Source organism: Cavia porcellus, unplaced genomic scaffold (assembly GCF_034190915.1).
Source record: "Cavia porcellus strain 051 isolate PalLab524CR breed Dunkin Hartley unplaced genomic scaffold, mCavPor4.1 scaffold_9, whole genome shotgun sequence".
Lineage (NCBI taxonomy): Eukaryota > Metazoa > Chordata > Mammalia > Rodentia > Caviidae > Cavia > Cavia porcellus.
Genome location: NW_026947492.1, coordinates 559,608 through 582,562, shown reverse-complemented (window position 1 = coordinate 582,562; position 22,955 = coordinate 559,608). Strand labels below are relative to the sequence as shown.

General features: G+C 43.6%; 1 protein-coding gene across 1 annotated transcript in view; it reads left to right on the top strand.

Moving 5' to 3' along the window:
* Nucleotides 1–22,955, top strand: part of Slc35f2 (solute carrier family 35 member F2) — an 89,726-nt gene that overhangs the window by 25,963 nt on the left and 40,808 nt on the right. The window contains exons 2-4 of the mRNA XM_063256829.1: nucleotides 10,320–10,356; nucleotides 12,214–12,833; nucleotides 12,885–13,296. Coding sequence (XP_063112899.1) covers nucleotides 10,320–10,356; nucleotides 12,214–12,833; nucleotides 12,885–13,296 — 1,069 coding nt within the window. The remainder of the gene's footprint in view (nucleotides 1–10,319; nucleotides 10,357–12,213; nucleotides 12,834–12,884; nucleotides 13,297–22,955) is intronic.

Below are 22,955 nucleotides of genomic sequence, written 5' to 3'. Positions count from 1 at the left end.
GGGGTGGAGCACCTTGGCTCTTCTTGTCTCCCAGCCTGAGCAGTGGAAAGGGTTGACATCTGTTTCTCTTCTCTACGGCCCCCATGTGTGGCTCTGACTCACAGGAAGTGGCTGGCTTCTTGCTCTCCTCCCCACAGCCCATGAATGGCCACTTCTATCTGTTAAGTTTCCCTGTTAAAGTGTTTTCAAGGCCTTAGAACTTCCTTAAAACAGTTGTTTCAATTCTCTATCTGAGCATTCTTCCTTAGTGATTACTGCCTGGTATTTCTGTTTCTTTCTTTCTTTTTTTTTTGGGGGGGGGGATAGTGTCTTGCTTGTTAAGTAGTTTAGGCTGGCCTGAACTCATTATGTAGTCCAGGCTGGCCTCAGACTTGAGGAAACACTCCTGCCTCAGCCTCCCAAGTGCTGTTGTTACAAGTATATGCCAACACACCTGGCTATTTCCTGGTTCCTATTATGGTTTTCTGAAAGCTCCTGGTTCCTTTGGGGTGAGACATCATTTGGCCATTGAAAGATTAGGTTTCCTAATCTGCCGGTCTTTCCTGAAATTGTAAGCAGCCTGTTTGGTTCCTCTGGTCCTGTAGTCATACCACTATTTCAGCAGTTGATGCTCAGGTCAGTTTCTCAACAGTCTGTTACTGGGTTATTTTTTTTCAGTATCAAAATATCAGGGTCTGACCTAGATCTCCAATCTCCCAGATGAGTGTATGGCGAAGGTTTAATTAAATGAGACAAGTGGTGTGACTTTAGGCTCAAGGAGGATCAAAACCCTTTGCAGAGTTCGAGACTCTGTGGCTATGATGAGGGCTAAGACAAAGAGCCTCTCTGCACTGCCCATGTTGATTAGGTCCAAAAAAGTGCAGGGAAACTGAGGAAAGTGCAGGAAATGAGCAGGATCTTGGGAGTCACTTCAAAGACTTCTCCAAGTAGTAAATTATGCCAGTTTAGGAGAACTGTCTTATCTCCATGATGATGTTTATGGTAGGATGGAGACTGCAGGAGTGAGATGCCTGCGGCTGCAGTCTCTATTTGCTTGTTTGGTGTCTGAGCCAGGTGCCCTCAGCTGTGCCCTCATCTTGCTTTTTGAGGTGTCTCTGATATCACAGGACACTACAGGCCTCAGCCAAGATCAGTGATTCACTGAGGTTCACTTACTATGAATCAGCTTCCATCAACAGGCAAAGTGTCTAAGCCTAGGACAGACTCACAGATAAACATAGAAAGCCAATTAATTAATTTTAAATCATGCCCAGAGCTACTTCACAGTGGTCTGTAATATCAGAAGGCAATCCAAAGTCAGGTTTGTTCAAAATGCACTGTGCTAGGAGCTTGGGATTTAGCTCAGTGGCGTAAGTGCCTGCCTGGCAAGCACGAGGTCATGAGTTCCGTCCCCAGTGCAACAAACAAACAAAAAAACCAAAATGCACTGTGCTTGTGTTGCTCAGAAAGAACCAGGAATGTACCTAGAAGGAACCGCCTATTTCTCTAAGCTTTCCCTGGGCTTGGGGAGGTTCTGATGCTTCATGCATAGCTGCCATCCTGTGAGCTGGCACTGTAGGCATCTGCCTAGTTTTAGGTACAGTCACCTTTGATGGACCAACCTTGGGCTGCTATGTATAGTAATTCTTCAGTTCACAAACACTTCTTTCTGTAAACAAGTCAGTTTGTGAACAGAAGTGTTGAGCAAAATTTTGTTTCCATTGATGAACTCTGCAGGTGACACTGAACCTTATGGGGAAATTTGATTTGGTTTGCAACTAGAATTGTGGAACAAATTAAGTTTGTGACCTGAGGTACTACTGCAATGCTTGTGGCCACTAATGCTAACCGTGTCACACTGAACCACAGATTCCAAGATCCGTACAACATTGAGAGTTAGGACCAAGGCCTACACCACTCTGGGTTACCTATTGTTGAACTGGACTAGTGTTTCAAGTTGCTACAACCAGCCACAGGTGATAATAGCTGGAATGGAAATCTGCTGGACTGGGACCATGTATTTCCTCAGACACTGGAGCTGTTCCTGAAGCTCTGGCCACAGCACAGGGGGTCAGGACCTTTAGGATCTCTCGTGTTGGGTTTTGCCAGCTCAACATTAGCTTCCAGGGCAGTCTTGTGCTTTCTAACCTGTCCCAGCCCCCTGAAAATGAGATCTTGTACTGTATACTACGCTGCTTGATGGTCTGGGTAGTTTTGATGAAGTCAGTGTTTTCGCCCCCCAGGCAAATGCTCCTGGGTCAGGCCTGATTCTCACAGTTGCAAGGACCTTCACGGTGCTGAGGCCCATACTCGCAGCTTGTGGTAATACAGGCTTAAACGTGAGCCTGTCTTAAGGGGGGTACCGATTTCTGCCCGTTACCTGGGAAGTTCTAGAACTGCATCTGTGAGCACTGGAGTGGGAATAACTCTGCTGGCTCACATTGGGGGACAGGTGATAAGAGACTCGGGTGATGCTGAGCTGGATCACATCTAAATCTTATAGCTGCAGAAGCATGACATGTTGAGATGAGGAGAGACGTGCTCCACTGCAAGGCTGAAAATGCTGTGATTTAAATGTGCATCTCACTCACCAGTGCACAGATCTCAGTCTAATGATGAAGTCTGTGAGTTTTGGCCTGAGTCCGGGGCCTTAAGTCTCTCCTAGATTCAGGGTCTCACTCAGGCAGGTCTGGCACTGGGCTCCAAGAAAAAGCCTTAGGCTAGTTTTCATGCCTAAGGCATTTTTCTGTAGCTCTGTTTATTCATACTGGCCTGGTAGTAGAGGTCTTTGGGCTTTACCTGGCTCTGGGTTTCACCATGACAAGCCTGGTGTACCGGGTCTCCAGACTAAAACCTGGATTTAATTCTCTCTCCTCCTTCCCCAAGCAGAAAATACATCCTGCTGTGCTGCTTGGAGTTGGGGGAGGTATCTCGCAGGGGACTTGTTTTTGTTTTTTTTGAGACAAGATCTCATTATAATCCAGGCTGCCCTTGAACTCACTATGTAGCCCAAGTCTGGTCTCACAAATTTGCAGCCTTGCTGCCTCAGCCTCCCAAGTGCTAGGAATCCAGGCATGAGCATCAACACACCTCAGAGTCCTTTCCTTCCCCATTCTTCAGTGTCTTTTTGTTTCCCTGTACTAAAAGTAGGCACGAGGGTCTTTCACCGGATTTCCTCAAAAGGTAGTCTGATGCATAACAGCTGTTCAACTTAGCCTGCCTGTCGGGAGATGATGATGGGCGGAGAACTTACTCAGCCACCCCTTTGCGCTACCTGCCCTACGCAGCAAATGTTATACCTCACTTCTCCTCACAAACAGTACCAAAACCCAGTGATCTTCACATGCAATGGCATAATATTTGCACCTATCTTATGTACATCTTTCTAAATATTTATATTTACTTATTTTGAGGTGATAACTTATCTTGTTCCCCAGGCTGGTCTTGAACTTGTACACGAGCCAATCTCATTCGTTGACCTCTGTCACAGGAATAGCTGGCAAAAAAATTTTCCCAATGTGTAGGTTTTCTCTCTTTCTTTTCTTTTCCTCCTCCTCCTCCTTCTTTTTTTTTTTTTTTTTTTTTTTTTGTCTTTTTGAGACAGAGTCTCTCTGTGCAGTTCAGGCTGGCCTTGAGCTCACTTTGTAACTAACCCGTGCTGGTCTCCAACTCATAATGCTCATTCTGCCTCAGAACTGCTAGGGGTACAGCACCACCACACCCAGCGTGGTATCTCTTTGTGAACTGTTTTCTTTGCCATTTAGCTTTTAATTTGCTATAATTGCATTTGTTGATTTTTGATGTTATTTCTTATATAATTGGGATTCTGCCCAGAAAATCCTTGCCTATGCCTAAATCTTTAAGAGTTTCAGCTATGCTATCCTCCAGCAGATTGTTTCTGTTTTAATATTTAGATTTTTGATCCACTTTGATTTTTACTTTAGTGAATGGTAAGATACAGGACTAGATTCAGTCTTCTGTATGTGTACAGCCCATTTCCCCAGCACCGTTTGTTAACCACCGACCAGTCCAATTATTTAAATACAGGATGTCCAAAATTGCATATTTTTCATTAATTTTTATAAGGTAATATAACAAGAAATATAAAAGTGACAATTTTATCAAATTTATTTAATACTTTTTTCTGTGTATGTACACCTTAAAGCATTCAATACACAACACAATATTATAATCTGGACAACAGTATCTAGTCTCTTTCTGAATTGCTTGTACATTATTGTATTGAACAACACACTTTATACTGCTGTACCAGCCTTTCTTCCTTCTGTGAGTGATATAATTTCAATAAAATGTCTACCCAGTAAAATGAAATGGTGAAGATGTTGATCATGGACATTCTGATTGGTGTTTTACTATCTTGTATTTTTCAATTATTAGGTCTATTAGGCCTAACCTAAATTGTGATTTTTTTTGAACCTCCTTGTTTTGCATAAATAACAAATGAATTTCATATTATTTGGTCTAGAAGGTGAATACTTATTTTATAATAATATTTTTTTCCTTGCTTTTTGATTACAGGTTAACTTGTTAGTTGTTGGTCAACTCAGTTAATACTATCCATAGAATTATTATAATCATTGACCACTATTGGAATTTCTTTATTCTTTCAAGTTCTTTCATTTTTGTATCACGAATAGCTGATAATTAGATTTTTTGTCTTCTCATTTCGTAACACAGACATTTCCTCTCTGATATGCTAACATTTCTCCCTTTTTCTGTTTTTTCTTTTGGGGGCCTTTTGGCACGCCCTTCCTACTCAGTCTCAGTGTCCTAAACATATTTGTTCTGTATTGTACTAGGATATCACCGAGTGGGACATGGTAGTGCACAACTGTAGTCTCAGCATGCCAGAGTTTAAGGCAAAAGGACTGTCCCAAGATGGAGACTAGATTCCTGTACACCACCAGACTGAGAGAGAGAAACTAGGGAAAACACCCTTCACAACAGCATCACAACAAACAAAACAAAACAACCCCTAGGAATCAGTTTAACCAAAGCAGTAAGAGATCTCTACATTGAAAATTACAGTACTCTGAAAAAGGGGATCAAAGAAGAAATCCAAAAATGGAAAGATATTCCCTGCTCTTGGGTAGAAAGAATCAAAACAGTGAAAATGGCCAAATTCCCAAAACTGTTATACAGATTTAATATAATCCTCATCAAAATACCAGTAGCATACTTCACAGGACTAGAGAAAACATTCCTAAAATTCATTTGGAATCCGAAGAGACTTGTTCTAGGCAACAAAAGCACGGCAGGGAGCATCACAATCGCTGGCTCAAAGTTCAGAGCTACCATAATAAAAAGAGTACGGCACAGGCAAAAAACAAACAAACAAACAAACCCCAAAACAAACAACAACAAAACAAAACACCAGAGTGAGGATCAATCAGATTACAAAACGCAGAAAAAAACTCCAAACAACTCAGCTACCTGATCTTTGCAAAGGGCACAAACACATTCACTAGAGGAAAGACAGTCTCTTGAATAAATGGTGCAGGAAAAACTGGCTTTCCACATACCAAAGACTAAACATAGATCCATGTCTATCACCATGCATGAAACTAAAATAAAAATGGATCAAATATCTAAATATTAAAACCAACACTCAATTTACTGGAAGAAAAAAATAGGTAGAAATCTTGAAGATGTAAGCCTACACAAACACTTTATGAACAAAATCCTGATTGCACAGGATTCATAAAGAATCAATAACTGGGATCGCATCCTATTGAGAAGCTTTTGCATAGCAAAGAAATCACTGGCAAAGTGAAAAGACAACACACAGTGCAGGAAAATATTTTTTCCAGCTGCTCTTCAAACAATGGACTAACATCTAGAACGTGTAAAAAAATAAAAATAATCATATCCTCTAAATTCAAAGAACCAATCCAAAACTGGATGATAAACACTTTTCAGAAGAAGAAACACAAACAGCAAATAAATACATGAAAAAATGTTCAACATCACTAATCATCTGAGAAATACAAATTAAAACAATGCTGACATTCCTTTTCACTCCAAAAAGAATGGCTATTATCAAGAAAACAACTAATAACAAATGCTGGTGTGGCTGTGGGGAAAACGGAACCCTTCTTCATCATTGATAGGCATATGGACTGGTGTAGCCAATGTGAAAATCTGTAGAGAGTCCTCAAGAAACTAGGATTAGCGGTCCCATTTGCCTTTGTTCCCTGTTTTCCACACCCAGCATCATACCACAGTGATATATGTGCATCCATAAAAACAGCACGACAGCTCATAATAGCTAAATATTGAAAATAACCCAAATGTCCCATCAACTAATGAATGGATAAAAAAGATGTGGGTTTTAAAAAATATATAGTGGAGTATTATGCAGCCATAGAGAAGAATAAAACTGAGACATTTACAGCTAAATGGGTGGACCTTGAGATCATAATTGTAAGTGAAATAAACTGGACATATATGTGTAAATATAACATTATCTATCTGGTGTAAGAAACTGAAAATGTAAATAAGAACCAAAATATACAATAGATATCATAAAATAGGAAGAACTTGTTCTACTGCAAAAGGGAACTAGGGAGAAGGGAGGAAGAAATGAAGGAAGGGAAAGAAAATATAAGAAAAGAATAATAGCATGAAAATAAAAACTTTGTGAATGGGAAGAAGTTTGGAGGGAGGGGATGGGAATGGAAAGAGAAAAGAGGAATCAAGATATATCACATAACAGGTAAAAATTCCCTCTAATGAGTGTGATCACTATGTGTACCTAAAATGTACCAAGAAACTAACAAAACAAAACCAATGCTGGACTATATAGTGAGACATTGTTTCAAAAAATAATAACACACACACACAAACCCCAAAAATCCAATAAAAAAGAATATCACTGAGTTCTGGAGAAGTATAAAAATGATGGACTCCAAAAAATTTTAAAAAGTGCTTATTAGCTGAGCTCAGCAGCAGCACTGTCCCAGAAAAGCAGCCCGGGAAGCCTGCAGGAGCCAAGGGCTGCAGGGAGCTATAAAGTAGCAAGCTGCAAGGGGAGGGGTCAGGGTCTTAGGGTTAGTTTGTCCCCATATAAGGAACCAGGGTAGCCCAACAAGCACTTATAGGAACCAGGGAGGCAGGGAAGGGGTTGCAGGGTGGGTATGTTACAAGGTTGCAACTTAACTGGCAATTATACAAGTTTTACAGGAAGAGAACAAGTTATAATAAGGACAGCACATTTTGGGTTTTTGAGCTTATAACAGAACTCACAACTTCATGTTTGCCAAGCAGGTACTTATGTTGCTAAGCTAAACCCCTGGCCCCAATTATAGGTTATTTTTCACAAATAAACACAAATTAGTAAAGGAAAATAATAAGAACTTATTAGATTTCACTAGAAACAACCATCAAAGGCAAATACAGCATCTTAAGAAAAAAAGTATATAAACATAGTTGAAATAAAACAAGCAGAAATATGCAAACAAGAATCCAAATAGTTAGGTGTTAAGGGTAAACTGTTAAGTGGTTAACCCCAGGCACAGCGGGCTATGTGATCTTTGACAACTCGGTCAAAAACCTGGAGGAAAGATAGCCTCCACTATAAATCATCTCTCCATTACTTATAATATATGATGCAATCTAAATGGTATGTAAATAATTGTTATAAAATATTGTTTAAAGAACAAGAATAAGGAAGAAACTCTGTTCAATATGGATGCAATTTTTTGAAAAAATTGTTTTCGAAGCTGGCATGTTGATGCATGCCTGTGATTCCAGCATTCAGGGGGGGCAAACAGAAGGATCCCAAGTTAGAACCCAACCTAGGCAGTTAACTGAGTTGGTGAGACTGTGGAAAGAAGGAAAGAAGGAAAGAAGGAAGAAGGAAGGGCGGACGGAAGGAAAGAAAGAAAAGGTGAGCTAGGGATATAGCTCAGTATGAAGGCCCAGGTTCAATCTCCAGTGCTAAAGGTAAAAATTGTTTTTGATTTTGGTTCATTGACTCAAAGAATGCACAGTCCACAGGGACGAATGGCTGACTGGACTGCCACAGTTTAGACACAGTGGAGCTGAGCAGGTCACTCCTTTCCCGCCATTCAGTTGTGAACACACCACCCTCATGGTTAATCTGTGCTTCCACCAGCCTAAAAGAGGTTGTTGCAGAAACGTGCAGCACCTAGTGTCGGAGGTGTCTGCACCAAATGCCAGAAGCCTGAGTCACCGTCCATTTTTCCGCCTTTTCTCTTTTGCACGTTCCTGCTGCTACAATCCTGTGTAGCTGCTCACTACACAATATGAGGTGTACACTCTGCAACTGTTTTCTCCCAGAACACAAGAGCCTGCACTATTTTTGGCCTATTCAATCGAAACAAAGATACAGCCAGTTTGGCCTATAGCCATCCTGTCCTCAAAGATAAACAAGATTAGGAAAGGGCAGAAATCAGGTCCTGTAAGGGTGGAAATTCAGCTAGGAGGGTCAAGGTTGGAACGGGGTGATTCTCTTAAACGTCCATTCTTCCTTCATGGTATGTATTCTTTTACTATAAAGTGTAATAAACCAAACTTGTTTAATTACAAATATTATTGACATTTAAAACCATCTTTTAATTTTCTGTATTTACACAAAAGCATACATTTTACAAAGGGAATGTATCATACTTGCTAGAGTTCTTTTTACTTTTTAAGTGCAGCTTTTTCCACTTGTTTCCTCAAAGATGCCCCCCATTTAATAAGGAGAAACTTTATGACAGTCTTTGTTTTTTTTTTTATTTAAAGAGAAAAAAGAAAATAAAAAAACAAAGCAGTAAAAGGGTACAAATAATACAGAACTTCAAGAAAAAAATACAGTATGATATCACTAGTTAATAGGTTACATATTAGAAACAGTTGTTTCATCTTAGAAACAGTTGTCCAAATTATAAAATTAAAGCATATAAAGTGGATATTCATACAATGAGATTACAGACAATGCCGTTCAATGATCCAACAAAAGCTCAGCAATATGGACTTCCATCCTACACACTCAAACATACATGGGGTTATATCCCTTAGACCACCTTCCTTTCCTCTTTTTAATAACAATTACACTTTTTGGGTTTTTTTACTCCCACAGTTCTTATTACTTTTTTTGAAAAGAATAAAACCTAACATGACTAAACAAAACAGAGTCGGTTAGAACAGAAGGATGGGCATAGTACATTGTCGTGAGTGTCTAGAGCACTCTGAACTCCGGGAAAGGTAAACACGCACACACGCCTTATCGGGACACGGGGGGTACAGTGCTCGGAAAGGAAGACAGGACACGGCACCTTTGCTGTCTGCACCGCGTTACACTGCACTGCACGCACAATCTTTATTTTAAGATTCATATATAGTAAACCGGATCAGTTCACAGAGCCCAGATAATTAAGTAGTGAAAAGGCATTCTTTGTGGCAAGCTACAACGTGACAGACTACAATGTTTATTCTAAAACTATCTAAGTGAAGTAAATAACCACAACCAGTTCTCATAACATCTCTAGCCCAGGAAGAAATTCATTAGCTCAAGAATGTTGTTAATTTGTCTGCTGTTAGTGTCACAAAGGGTGGCCAGCCACTTCCTCAAGACTTCTGCAAAACAAAGCCAGCTCACAGTATGGATTCCAGAGGGTGAGGGATCTCACTGAGAACAGGCATTCCTATTCTACCTCGGTCTCGCATACCAGGGGGGCTATTGTAAATTGCAGGTTAGAGGGGGTTGGGCCTACAAAGTGACACCTCATCCCCCACAGTACATGATGCAAAAATAGAATATCAGGTGATCAAAAATGGGTACCATTGTGCCTCTTGCTATTTTTAAAAAGAGTTGCCTATATCATCAGTATAGTAGAATTGATCAAAACAGTACAGAACAAGACCAATAAAACCTACACTGGAGACATTACAGGATTTCAAAAGAAGATAATAGTCAAGCCATAATGGGCATCATAGTGAATCTTACTGCTTTCAAAGTGGTTGCCTATACCCTCAAACTTGATACTATCAAACAAAATAGAATATAGTAAAATCTGACAGAACAAGATGGGGAGAGCAATACTGGGGTTCATATCAAGTTAATAGGAAAACAAAAAAGTTACTATAATATATCCCACTATTTTTTTAGTTTTCCCTTAATTGAAAAAAAATGTAAGAGAAAAGTAGATTAATTTTAAAAAGGGTGGAGATTGAGATAAAATAGGACATTGTATTAGAACAACACAGGTCAGAACCGAACAATTTAAGCATCATTGTGTTTCACCCCCAGATAATCTAACATAATAGTAACCACCATAAGTTTGGTCATTGATAATGTGCTTTGGCTCTTTTAGGGTACTGCCTAGCTGGAGTGGGGAAACCAGTGGCCAAGTAAGCAAACCAAGTACTATGAAGCCTTTAGGCTGCGGGGAGACCTTGTGGTCTACATGGAGGCACCAATCTCCCACATCACCGCCTGCTTCTAACTTCACCAGTATTTGAACTAACTTCACGAGAGACCTAGAGCCAGATCTGACTGGCTCACACCTCTCTAAACTGGTCCACGGAAACCACAAAACATAATTAAGTGGTTGTTTGGAGCCACAAAGATCTGGGGTGATTTGAGGCATACAATCGATAATGTAAAGCTTTTGGTTATGGAAGGTGCTTGGTAGATGTTTGTTGTGTGTTTTTTGTACTTGTAATAAAGAAGGTTATTATATGCAGAATCTCCAACATCTAGTACATTTTACAGTAAATTTCTGTTGTAGTCAGGGGTTATACAGAGAACAATTAAAATCAGGACATGGAATTTATAATATTATTTTATAATGGTCACTCAGTTAACACAAAGTGCAAGACATCAATCCACAATAGCAAAACACAGAATATTCAGCCAAGGGCCTAAATCCCACAGCAGTGTCCTACATGAGTCCAGATGAAGACCCAGAGCTCACGACAATGCCTCCCACAAGTCCAGCTGGAGATCTAGGGCCCACAAGGACTCAAGCCAGTTTTTTTTTTTTTTATGGATACGTGTTGGGAAGGCCCACAGGTCAGTGGTGGAAGCTAGAAAGTCAATGCCAGTGGGGTGAAGGAGCTGTGCTGGTAGGTTGAGTGTTCTACACTGGAGCTGAGAAGTCACACTTAAAACAAAGACCAGGGCTGTCCTGAAAAGCACCACAGCCATCCTCAGCAACATGGAGGCCTTGAGTTCCTTCAATGATAAGCAGTTGAGTACATGCCAGGAAGCCAGTGTAAGCAGTTCATCCTGGAGATTAAGCAGCCCACGTTTTCCCCTCCAGAGCCAGGAAGCAACAAAGCCAGAGCTTCTCCAGGAGAACCAACGGCTCAAACAGCAACACGTTGGAGAACCCCCGCCATGCCTCAACACCTCAACGCCTCCTTTCTCCTTCTCCACATCTCTATTTATGCTGGCAACTTTCGTCAGGTGGAACATCTACACTCAGTACCATGGAGATTTAATTCGCTGGCGCTAAATTGACCATCAGTTTTTAATCTGTAACAATTTCCTTTGACAAAAATATGTGGATTGGTGTTTGTGGAGCAACTCAATATATTTTAATCCTGATTTCAACCAAAATAATGTAGATCAATCACCACAGCTTGGGAAATGAGCTCATTTTGGGCAATATTAGAAAGTACGACTGTTGTGACTTTTTTTTTTTTTTTTTTTTTTTTTTGAGTTCTGGGGATTGAACCCAGGGCTTCACATTGCCTTTTTTATTTTTTACGTTCAGACAAGCGCTCACTAGGTCACTAAGTTACCCAGTTTGAGATAGAATTTGTGATCTTTCTATCTCAGCCTCTCAAATGCGGGAATTACAGGCAAGTGCCACTATGCCTGGTAATAAAATCTTTTTATTTCTTTCCATCATTCTCTATTTTTTCTCTTAGAGTGGTGATTAAATCTTTGGGTACTAAGATTAAATCTTAGTATCCAGAATGCTAAACACATGCTAAGTATACACTCTTCTACTAAGCAACTTCCTCAACCCTTTCTTATAGTTACTTGTGTTGATATGCATCCCACACTTCTTCATTCTAGCGTAACCATATATATGCAAATGTATTCAAATAAAAAGCTGACACTAAAGGAAAGACCTTATTGGAAAGAATCATTTCATTTAAACTTTGAAGTTTTTGTAGTTGGTAAATTTGGAATTCTTCAAGGCACACTTCATTTTTCAAAAACTCACTTTCCCCCCGCTTAATTGCTACTTACAGAAGCGTCCACTCCACCGAGAGGCTGTGGAAGAAGGGTCGCGAGTTCCAGGACAGAGTCAGTGCTCAGAAAACCAAAACCAGCCAAGCAAAAAACTCCGCCCACTCCTCTGCACAGGTCGTCCGTAATACACCTTTTTGTTCCCCTCCTCGGGAAAGCAAAGAGGTGGCGCGGGAGCGGTGGGGAGCGCTGTTGGTACGCAACACCTTTCCATGCATCTTCCCGATCTCCGTTCTGGAAACCGGGGCGCTCTCAGGCCGTCTACCTCTTCCGGTCGCGCGGGGCAGAAGTGGGCCCTGCAGTTCCTGCTTCTCGGCCGGTTCGGTCCCGACGCTTTCGGAGGCGCGGCCTGGGCGCGAGCCGGCTAAGCATCGCCCGGAACCGCCGGGACTCGTCCCGGGATCCCGAGTCCGGGAAACAGAACCGGACTGTGCCTGCAGTTCTGTCAGACCGGGCTGTCCCCGAGCGCGGTGGCGCCGGTCTGAGTGCCAGCGCTCGGGTCGCCGTGAGCTCGCGGCCAGCCTGGACTGCACGCTGAGCTCGTGGCCAGGCTGCACTGCAGGCGAGACCTCGCGCGGAGCGGACGGGGCTGCGGTTCGAACTCACGGAGGAGCCTGCAGAGGTGCGCAGGTCAGCGCTCCCTCCCGCGAGCAAAGGCCCGGCGGTGCCTGAGTCTGCGTGTGTGTTTTGCTCTGTCTGGACATCGAGTCCGGCCTGACCTTGAGCTCACTTTGTGGCCTAGGCACGCCACAGCGGGTCCCAGCCTCCGGCTTCCCCTCCGCGGGCTGCGACTTCAGGCGTGGCCGCCACGCCGGGCTCAGCGCCCTCCTCCCGGGGGCGGGACACCGCGTCCCCGCGTCTCGCAGGTTAACGATTGGCCGCGAGGAGGCGGGCCGCCTGGAGCGCGGGAGCCGGGCGCGGTGCGGCAGGTCCCCCGGCCGCCAGGCGCCGCCTCCACCTTCCAGGCCGGCGCCGGACCGCGAGCGGGGGCGCATGGAGGCCGAGAGCCGCGCCGGCCCCCGCGGCCCGCAGCCCCGCGCGCTCGGCAGCCTGGCGCGCGCGGTCGGCGGCAAAGTCTGCACCTGGTGAGCGGCGCGCACGTGGCGGGGCGGGCTCGGGGTTCGGGGCGCCCCTCCCGGTGCTCGGGGTCGTGCTACGGGGTTCGGGGCGCCCCTCCCGGTGCTCGGGTCGTCCTCGGGGTTCGGGGCGCCCCTCCCGGTGCTCGGGGTCGTCCTCGGGGTTCAGGGCGCCCCTCCCGGTGCTCCGGGTCGTTCTACGGGGTCCGTGCGCCCCTCTCGGTGCCCCGGGTCGTCCTGCGGGTTCGGGGCGCCCCTCCCGGTGTTCCGGCTCGTCCTTGGGGTTCTGGGCGCCCCTCCCGTTACTCCTGGTGGTCCTCGGGGTTCTGGGCGCCCCTCCCGGTACTCCGGGTCGTCCTGCGGGGTTCGGGGCGCCCCTCCCTGTGCTCCGGGTCGTCCTGAGGGTTCGGGGCGCCCCTCCCGTTACTCCTGTCGTCCTGAGGGTTCGGGGCGCCCCTCCCGGTGCTCCGGGTCGTCCTCGGGGTTCGGGGCGCCCCCGTCGGTGCGCCGGGCCGCCCTGGGGACCTGGTTCCGGGCGCGGTGGGGGCGCCCGCCCTCGGCCCGGCAGGTGGACGGTCCCACCCTCTGGCCGGCGTCCGTAGCCCCCCGACCCCGTGAGACCCGGCCCCGCGATCGTTAACTCGCGTTCACTCGAGCGAGAAATCCGGGTTAAGTTCTGCGCTGCTGCGCTAGGCGGACTCCGGAGCCTGCGGGCTCCTGGGCCGGGCACGGTGACGCGGCCACCTGCGGGGCGCAGTCGGGGAGCCGGGTTCTGGGGAGACAGTGCTGGCGGGAAAGGGGAAAGGTTCCTACGGAGCCGGCAGCGACTCGTGGAGAGCGCTTCTGCGGGTATTGGAGGACGTGGGTTCTGGAAATACAGATGAGCTCGGACCGACATAGCGAAGGCCGTTTACTGAGCAGTGTCTCTGTGCCAGGCGCTGTGCTTAGCAATTTGCATGGTGAAGATCATTCCCTCCTCACTTCGCGAGGTGGCACTGGAGAAACAAAGAAGCGAGGCGGTTTGCCCAGCGCCACGGAGCACCCAGGAGGGTTGCTAGTTGCAAGTCTAACTTGCACCATATAAGTGTAAAGCCCTGGGTTCAATCCCTAACACCAGACAACAAAACAAAAGCAAGGAAAACAGACAACTAACCAACCAAATAACCGAAGAAAAATCCCCAGTCCAAAGGACAGGCTTGCTTTGCAGCGCGTTGGTGAGCATTAGTTGATTGACTGCATAGCGGCCTGTGTACAGAGCTAACTCATTGCAGTGCCCCGAGTGGGTTCGTTGTCACTTTTTCCGGGTACTGGGAACGTGTGGTCTAATGTTTTCAGAGTTGCTGTGTGGTTACAACCGGTTTTCTAAATAGGAGATTTCTTCAGCCTCTGAATGTACGTTCTTTTGTACTTTCCTGAGGGCTTGTAATTTTCTTCATCTTTTGGCTACTTGTGGGTATGAAGGTTCTTTCATTCTTTCTTTTGACAAGATCTTGCTATGTATTCCAGGCTGACCTCCAACTGCCAGTAATCCTCCTGCCTCAGCCTTCCATGTGCAGAGGTTACAGGTGTGTGCCACCATCTTGAAGCAGAAATCTTACCTTTTTGTATCTTTCATAAGCTGTAGCACACAAATGAATGAAACAATGAGTGAGTGAGCGGCAGGGAGGTAACAAAGCTTCCTGAGCTTGTTTTCCAAACTCTTTTATTGATCTTGATTCTGAGGCTTATGGGCTGGAGCTTCCTTCTTGGTTGTCTGGGGTCCTTATTTGTTCAGGTTTTCAGTCCTACCCCTGGGAACCACTTAAACATCTAAGCTGGATTTTAGTTTCTCTTTATCCAACCTAGCAATCAAAAAGTGCAGTTTATCAGATGTCCAGTATTCCCTTCCTCTGGGTGTTTAGCAATTTTACTAAGTCTCATCTTCCGCATTTGGTTTAGCTTAGTGAATCCCTGTCTGTGGTCCAGGAATCATGGAGGGATGGAGAGAGGCTGCTGAATAAACGTGATGCATTATCGCCACATGGACAGGATGTAGAGAGATAGTTTGCAAACCATATGGCTCTTTTCTTTTTACAAATAAGAGACTAGACTGGTCCCTTGCAAACTGAGTACTAACTACAAGGGAAGGTTTGGGGCCTAGATCTGGTTCTGTTTTCATGATAAGAAGCGTATGTTCTGTGATCTCAACCCCTAACTACTTGCCTCTTACAGGGTAGATTTAACTTTTCTCTATGATTAATATATCAGATTACTCCCTCAAATTTATTGAGCACTTACAGTGTGCTAGGCATTTATGCTAATGAGCCCTGCAGGTTTCCAAGTAGACCAACTTGACCTTCCCTACAGTTTCCTGCCTTCCTGTCTGTCAGTCTCTCTGTCACTCTGTTCCTTTTATGGTGATGCTGGGAATTGAACTGAGCTAGGTCCCCAGAGTCCCCTTTAATTTTTTTTTTTTTTTTTTTTTGACTTTGAGACAGTGTCTCACTAGGTTACTGAACTGTCCAGACTAGGCTCAAACTCCTGGCCCTCTTCCCCCAGCCTCCCAATTGCTGGGAATTCATCACCATGCTTGCAGTTGCTCTTAATTTTTATTTTTGTTGCTTATTCTTATCAACTCATATGAAAAATATTACAACAGAAGGCCATGGATTTTCAGAAATATGTAAGAGTGTTTATTTTATACCATTAGATAGTTTACATTCTAACATATAAACCCCAATTTATTAATATACTTAAAATGCATATGTAATAAGTTTTATTACAATTATCATATACTTATTATTATTTTTTTTAATCTTTTTATTTGTATCAGGGATCGAACTCATGACCACCTGCTTGTAAGGCAGGTGCTTATGCCGCTGAGCTACATCCCCAGCCCCTATATACTTACTTTTGGTTTACTGAGATGAGGGCAGAATGGCCTTGAACCCTGGAGCCCAGCCTGGCCTTGAACTTGCGACAGGCCTCTTGCCTCAGTCTCCTGAGTGCTGGGATTACAGGCATGTGCTACCACATGCAGCCTAACAAAATCTTTTAATACTTGTTTGTCCTTTTCCTGTCACATAAATGGTAAACTTTTTGAAGGCATAGATTTTATCAGATTCTTTTTGAAGTACGGAACTAGCCATGGTTCATTCACTTGCCAAACAAAATAATGTTGTAGACTCTGTACCGGTTTTTCTGTCTATGGTGGTGAGTAGGATTTAGTCCCGGCTCTCAAGCAAGCTCATAATCAAATTGTAGTATGGCAGTATGTGAGGTGCTGTGCGGGGAGGAACAAAGTTCAGTGATGGCACGCAGAAGGGCGAAGATCAAGCTCAACAGGGTGAAACAGGGTTGGGGAACTTGGAGCAAGTACGAGTTTTCCAGCTGGATTAGGTGGGGAAAGGTAGTCTAGGAATGGCACTACCTATAAAATTTCTAGAAATTTCTTTTTCTCATTTGACAGAGTAGGTGACTTTTCGAGGACATATGGCTAGTTACAAGAGGCAGAGTGGAATACTTTTGTTTGATTCTAAAACACACGTGCTTTATTATTTCTGAAACGTTGCCACATCATTTTCAGACTGAAAGTTTTTGGGATTCCTCTCATCACCTGCACTAGTGGTTCGCAAACTGGGGAGCTCTGGTGTCCCCCGGAAGTTCCTTAGTGTTCATGGTGGAGGTAAGTATAGAGCTGGAGCTGGCAAGCTTGGCCAGAAGCTGATGCCCACCAGATTCGTTGCTGTGGCCTGAATGTTTTATACTTGGGCATTTATGCAAGAAGTCTTAGTCCATCTGGGCTGCAGTAACAATGCTGAAGGCTTGGGGGGGGGGTGGTTATAGACAGCAGAAGTTTATTTCTCCATTGTTCTGGAGGCTGAGAAGTCCCAGATCAAACTGCATGCAGATTTGGTGTGTGAAGGCTACCTTCTCCCCATGTCCTCATGTGGCAAAAGGGGCCAGACAACAGTCTGGAAACTCTGTTATGAGGCCTAATTCCAGTCGATACCTAATCACCTCCTAAAGCCTCACCCCAAATACCATTACATTAGGGATTATGATTCAACATAAGAATTTGGACTGTTGATCAAGCATTCCGTCTGTAGCTGTGTTGCCTGAAGAGCTCTCTGCAGTGAACACAATTCCGAAAGCTACTAGTGAGCTTAGTTAGGGTGCTGCTGCTGGTCCCCCTTCTCTCCCTCCACTTTCTTTCTGTTTGCCTGTTCATAAGAACTATTTTTCATTAGTTTTTTTTATTGTGGTAAATTATATACAACACAAAAGTTATCATTTGAACCATTGTGTACAGTTTGGGCATTAAGCATATTTACAGTGTTGTGCGGTTACCACCACTGTTCAAGCACAAATCCCGCTCAGGTCTCAACAGAAACTTTGTACCTGTCATTATAGCTCTGTGTCCTTTCCTCCCTCAGTCAGCCCCAGGCAGCATCTCCTTCTCCATTATTCCCTGTGATGCTGGCTTGGCTGGCTGCTGGGTATCGTGGACTCACACGTTGTCATTTTGCAGGAATTGAAAGGCTCTCTGTCCTCAGCACTCTGCCTCTTCCAGCTCATCTCCTGGCAGGTCCGTTTCTCACCATCACTGGCTTCAGTGATGGTGACGTGCTGCCGCGTCCCTTGTGCACATCAGGCCTGTGCGTGTGCCCGCCTTTTCCACCTGCGATGCTTTGCTATCTGACCTCAGCCTGGAAGCTGGAAATTGGGAAATCTTCTTTGCTGACTCTCTCGATCTTTCCTCAGACACAGGACTTGTGGTACCTGTTTCTAACTTACCGCTGCACTTCCCATATTGTCAGATTAAATCTAATGTCTTGGGCCTGGGACGGGACCTTAGGGAGAGGATGTAGTACAGAGGAGAAGTCTGTGTAGTATTTTGGGCTTGGCACAGAACTGAAGTGGTGATAGTTATTCCTATTTTGGAAATAGAAATGAGTTCTAGGAACCATAAAAACTTACTTGCAATCGCATTTGGTAAATACAATGTATGAGTTAAAGTTGAGGTAAAAGTGGCTGTTTCTGAAGAGGAGCATTTAGAGATGTTCCAAAGCAGCCACATATGTGGAAGATGCATGCTGCTTCCCCAGGAAAGTGCTTGTGTGTGTAAGTTTTGCCGAGTTTACTAAAAAATGGTAAAAGCTTCCTTATGTTGTTATTTAGAGAGCGCTCTCAGGACTTCTCATTTTATATTTTCCAGAGAACTTCAAGCTCACTCTCTGAAGCATTAAAATTTACTTTGAAATCCAGTTGGACGGCTCCATTTATGTAATGGTTTCTCACTTTTGCTAACTCATTTGTTCATAATGTTTTGGCAGTAGTTCTCCAATGTTTAATTAGTTTGTACCGAACAACTTCCATTTGATTACTTAGTGGGTCCATTTGCAACAAATCCTAGAGATTTGCCAAGAAAAAATAAGACATTATCTAAAATTCTTCATGACTTACCTAAAACATGAGAACATCCTTTTTTCATGAACAGTGTATTCAACGTGGTACCGCCTTTTCTACTTGACTGGGGATCATCACTGTGAAATCTATTCTGCTGAGTAACAATAATGTGTTCCAGGGCACTGAAGGGAATTGCTGTGGTTTTTTTTGGGTGGAGGGTTACTACGCTTATCTCTGAAATCCTGTGTTCTTTTGATATTATGCTTCCCTCCACCCTGTGCACATGTTTTTGACTTTGATTTCCACCTTCCTAACGCTGGAGGAACCTGATAACCCAGTTCCTACAAGCTGCTTGCAACACAAGTATGAGTATACCTTGAAAAGGACTTGAATGATTTTCATTTCTTTACAGTTTATTTTTATTTTTAGAGAATAAAACCCAACAAAACAAAACTTGACTTTCATTTTGATAAATTATAGAAACTCTTAAACTGCAGATTTGGGCATATTTACTTTGGATGGTTATGGAAGTCTATTAATTAAAGTCACGGGATAAGTGATCTGCCACAAAAATTTGGCTACTTGTGTTAATGATGCAGAGATAGAGAAAAACTGGCTCAATCCAAACTTCTTCCTACTCATTTCTTAGAAACCAGAGTGTGTTAGGAACAAATTGATTCTGTTTCTTCTGTCCAAGTTCTTGAGAATTGAAGGCTGGTTGCATGCAGCAGATCTTTTCAGAGATTTATAGGGAGATTTCTGCTTCACAAAACCTCAGTGTGTATTTGGGGAGAGGAGCACTTCCTGTGATTTTTCACAACAGTATCAAGTGAGAGTCAAAACTAAGAAGGGGGGGGGGGCCCGCTGGGGATTTAGCTCAGCGGCATAAGCACCTGCCTTGCAAGCAGGCAGTCATGAGTTCGATCCCTGGTACTGATAAAAAGTTAAAAAAAAACAAACAAACAAACTAAGAATCAAGCTTTGTTGAGCAAGACTTGTTTTGTTGGCCTCAAACAATCACATTGTTGCAGGACTGGAGGAATGAAGTAACTTTTTGTAGTAAGCATTGTAATACTATCATTGCTAGCTTCATTTGGAACTTTGTGGCATGTGAATCAAGGAGAGTAAAGTTAATTTCCCCTGACTGGATTATTCACACAGCATTAGGATGCAAGCAGGCTTCCTCCCAAGTAGTCTGATTCCAGGCTGCTACCTTGCTTCTTGTGCAGTAGAAGGCAAACAGAGAATCAGGCCTTGGGCAGCCTCCCTCTGGGCTTCCTCTACGCATTTTATATCTCCTGGGATGTCAGAAAGTTTATGAATCAGGATACATGCATCTTCCTGGAGCATAGTTTACTTAACTTCAGTTGCACAGAAGTGGATTAATCACAATTTCTGGTTCAACACACACACTCATGTTGGTTCATGAATGGATGAATTAATTTTTTTACTATAATTAGCTTCCATAAACCCACTAGCAGACCTACAACTAGGGTATCTTTCAATTTGCTTATAACTGGTGACTGAAGCTGTGTATCTTTTTTATGGCCTTCCACGTATCTCCACTTATGTGAAGTATTGATATTTTCAGAAATGTACTCGGCACATTTTTATATTAAACAGAATGCTCTGTACACATTACCTTTATGTGAGTTTAAAAGTGCCACCTGAGATTTGAAGCAATATACTTGTCTCAGGTTTCTCATTAATGCTTGTTTATTTCTTGTCTGGCAGTGGAAGTTCACTTGTAAAGTCTGACAGTAGTGAGAGTTGGCTGGATGAAATTAATAAGAGTCAAGCTGATTGAGAGAGTCATGGGTGCATATATGATGAAAGGCTGAACAGGATACTGTGACTCACAGGAAATCTCTCCAGGGACCAGTGGGACCACCCCAGAGCTTTGTAGGTCAGGCTTGTACTCCTGTTTTCTTCAGGCTCCCTGTTCGTTTTTGAAAGGGGCTTTATGTTGTTTCTTGCAGAAACCCAGCTCCCCACTGGCATAGGAGAAATGAAGATTTATTACTGTACAGAATTGAGGGCTAGCTACAGCCGCCAAACCACAGAGAGATCAGGGAAGCCACTGGGGCCAGGAGCCCAAACCACACCTGGGATCTGTGTCTGTATTTGGGCTCTGAGTTCTTTTTTTTTTTTTTTCCTCCTTCAGTACTGGCCATGAATCCAAGGGCTCTATACCCCTGAGCTGTACCCCAGTCCTTTTCATGTTTTATTTTAAGACGGTCTCCTTAAATTGCTGAGGCTGGGTTTGAACTCATGATCCTTCTGCCGAGCATGAGTAAACTGGAATCATAGTTCTGTGCAACCTTGCCTGGCTGTCTTCATTTTCCAAAACCAGGGCAGGTGATTGTCTTTGTCTGAGGATACACTTTGCAGTTGAAGCCGCACAAAACAACAATCAAATTGTAAACTCAGGTTTTGGGAAACTTTTATTTTGATAATCCACAAGGAAGTAAATTTATATGTTACAACAGTTTTTTTAAAAAAACAATCCTTTGAAACTTTTATTCCACTTCTACGGGCAGACAGTATTAAGACTTAAAAAGTTTACAGAGCACGGCTTCTTGGCTGCTTGCTGAGAGGAGGCTTAGTCCTTTTCCTTAGTTCTTGTGCCCAGATGGGGTGGGTAGAGGGAGGGCCGTGCCACTCTTCAGGGACCAGAGTTTTGTAATTCAGATTTGAAACAGCAGCATATTTACCTGATACCAGTCCTGTGCTTCTCAATCCTCCCTTCAGCTTCCTGGTTTCTGCTCTCACCCCCTGGGAGAGCCCCAGAGGCAGAGGCCACGTCCTCCATATGCTGCCCAAAGTTTAGGGCTACCCTCTCAGGTTTGATCTTCCCTTCTCTCAGTCAAAACTGTGTGGTTCAAATTAATGTAATACACATGGAAAGAGTATGGGTGGTTTGGAAATGTGTTTTACATGCTCTCATTGCAGCCAGTCAAAACAAGCGGACAAAGAAAGAGATCAGATTCTAGGCCTTCTCCCCTATTTTCATCAGGATACCCCTTAACTTAAAGCCAGTGTGGACGCACAGGATGCAGTTGCGGGGATGAGGCAAAAGGACTGTACATTCAAGGACATTTTTTAAATGCATATTTTAATGTTTTGTTTTTGCTTCTGAGCAGTGTCTCACTAGTTCAGGCTGGCCCTTGGGCTCTGTGAAGCCCGGCTGGCCTCCAACTCGCAGCACTTCCCTGAGTGTGTCACCACACCCGGATGTCAAGGAGAATAGTGAGATCCTGACTCAAAAAAGAAGAAAAGGGTTAGGGATGTAGATAAGCGTGAAGGTCCTGGGTCTGATCCCCAGTAACACTAAAACAAAGCAAAACCAAAAGGCACACACACAAAATGTAGAACATAGCATCAAAGGAGTTGTGCTACTAAATGCTGATGGTTAGAGATGCAAGGTAAATCAATTAATTGCTCTCCCTGTGTCGTCTTATAATCTTCATATTATATATTACCAGGAAGACAGGGTGTGGACCAGGAAAAATAAAAACTCACTGATTCTCTGACCTGGAATGAGTTACTTCTTTGAACAGCTGAAACTCAGCTTCTCAATAGTGTAACTGTACAAATAATCCCTGCGAGGTATAAGTGAAATATGTAAGCACTTAACGTGATAACCGATGCAAATTTATTTTTATTAAGCCACCTGCTTTTGCTGGGATACAAAGGAATCCCACCTAATGGGTGTAAGTAATATCCTGGCAGTGTAGCAGGGGTAGGAGTGATGCTTCTGGGGCTACAGTGTTTGGGTTATTTTCTAGGTTCTGTAATTTGCCAACTGTGTGACCTTGGATAAATTGCTTAACATTTCTGTGTTTCTCATTATGTGTCAATAGCAACCATCATATTATTATACCTCATAGGATTGCTGGATTTAATGACTTAGGACGTGAAATTATGACTTAGTGCTTGGTGTATAGTATACATGCAATAAATATGAGATGTAATAGCTATTATTATTACTAGTGCTGTTATTTCTAAGTGTTTTTAGTGGCTATGTGTATATAAGAGGGAGGAGGTCAAAATATTCATAACACAGTTTCTGCACTTATAACCTGGTAAAGTAAAGGCAGCACATACAGCAGTATGGGTAGAATGTAGAAAATGGGAAAAGAGATTGGGCATAGAACCTGTAATTCCAGCACCTTGGGAGGCTGAGGCAGGAGGATTTCAAGGCCAGTCTGTGCTATATAGTAAGTTCCCTGCCAGCTGGAATTATATAGTGAGTCCATTTTTTTTAAAAAAGAGAGAGA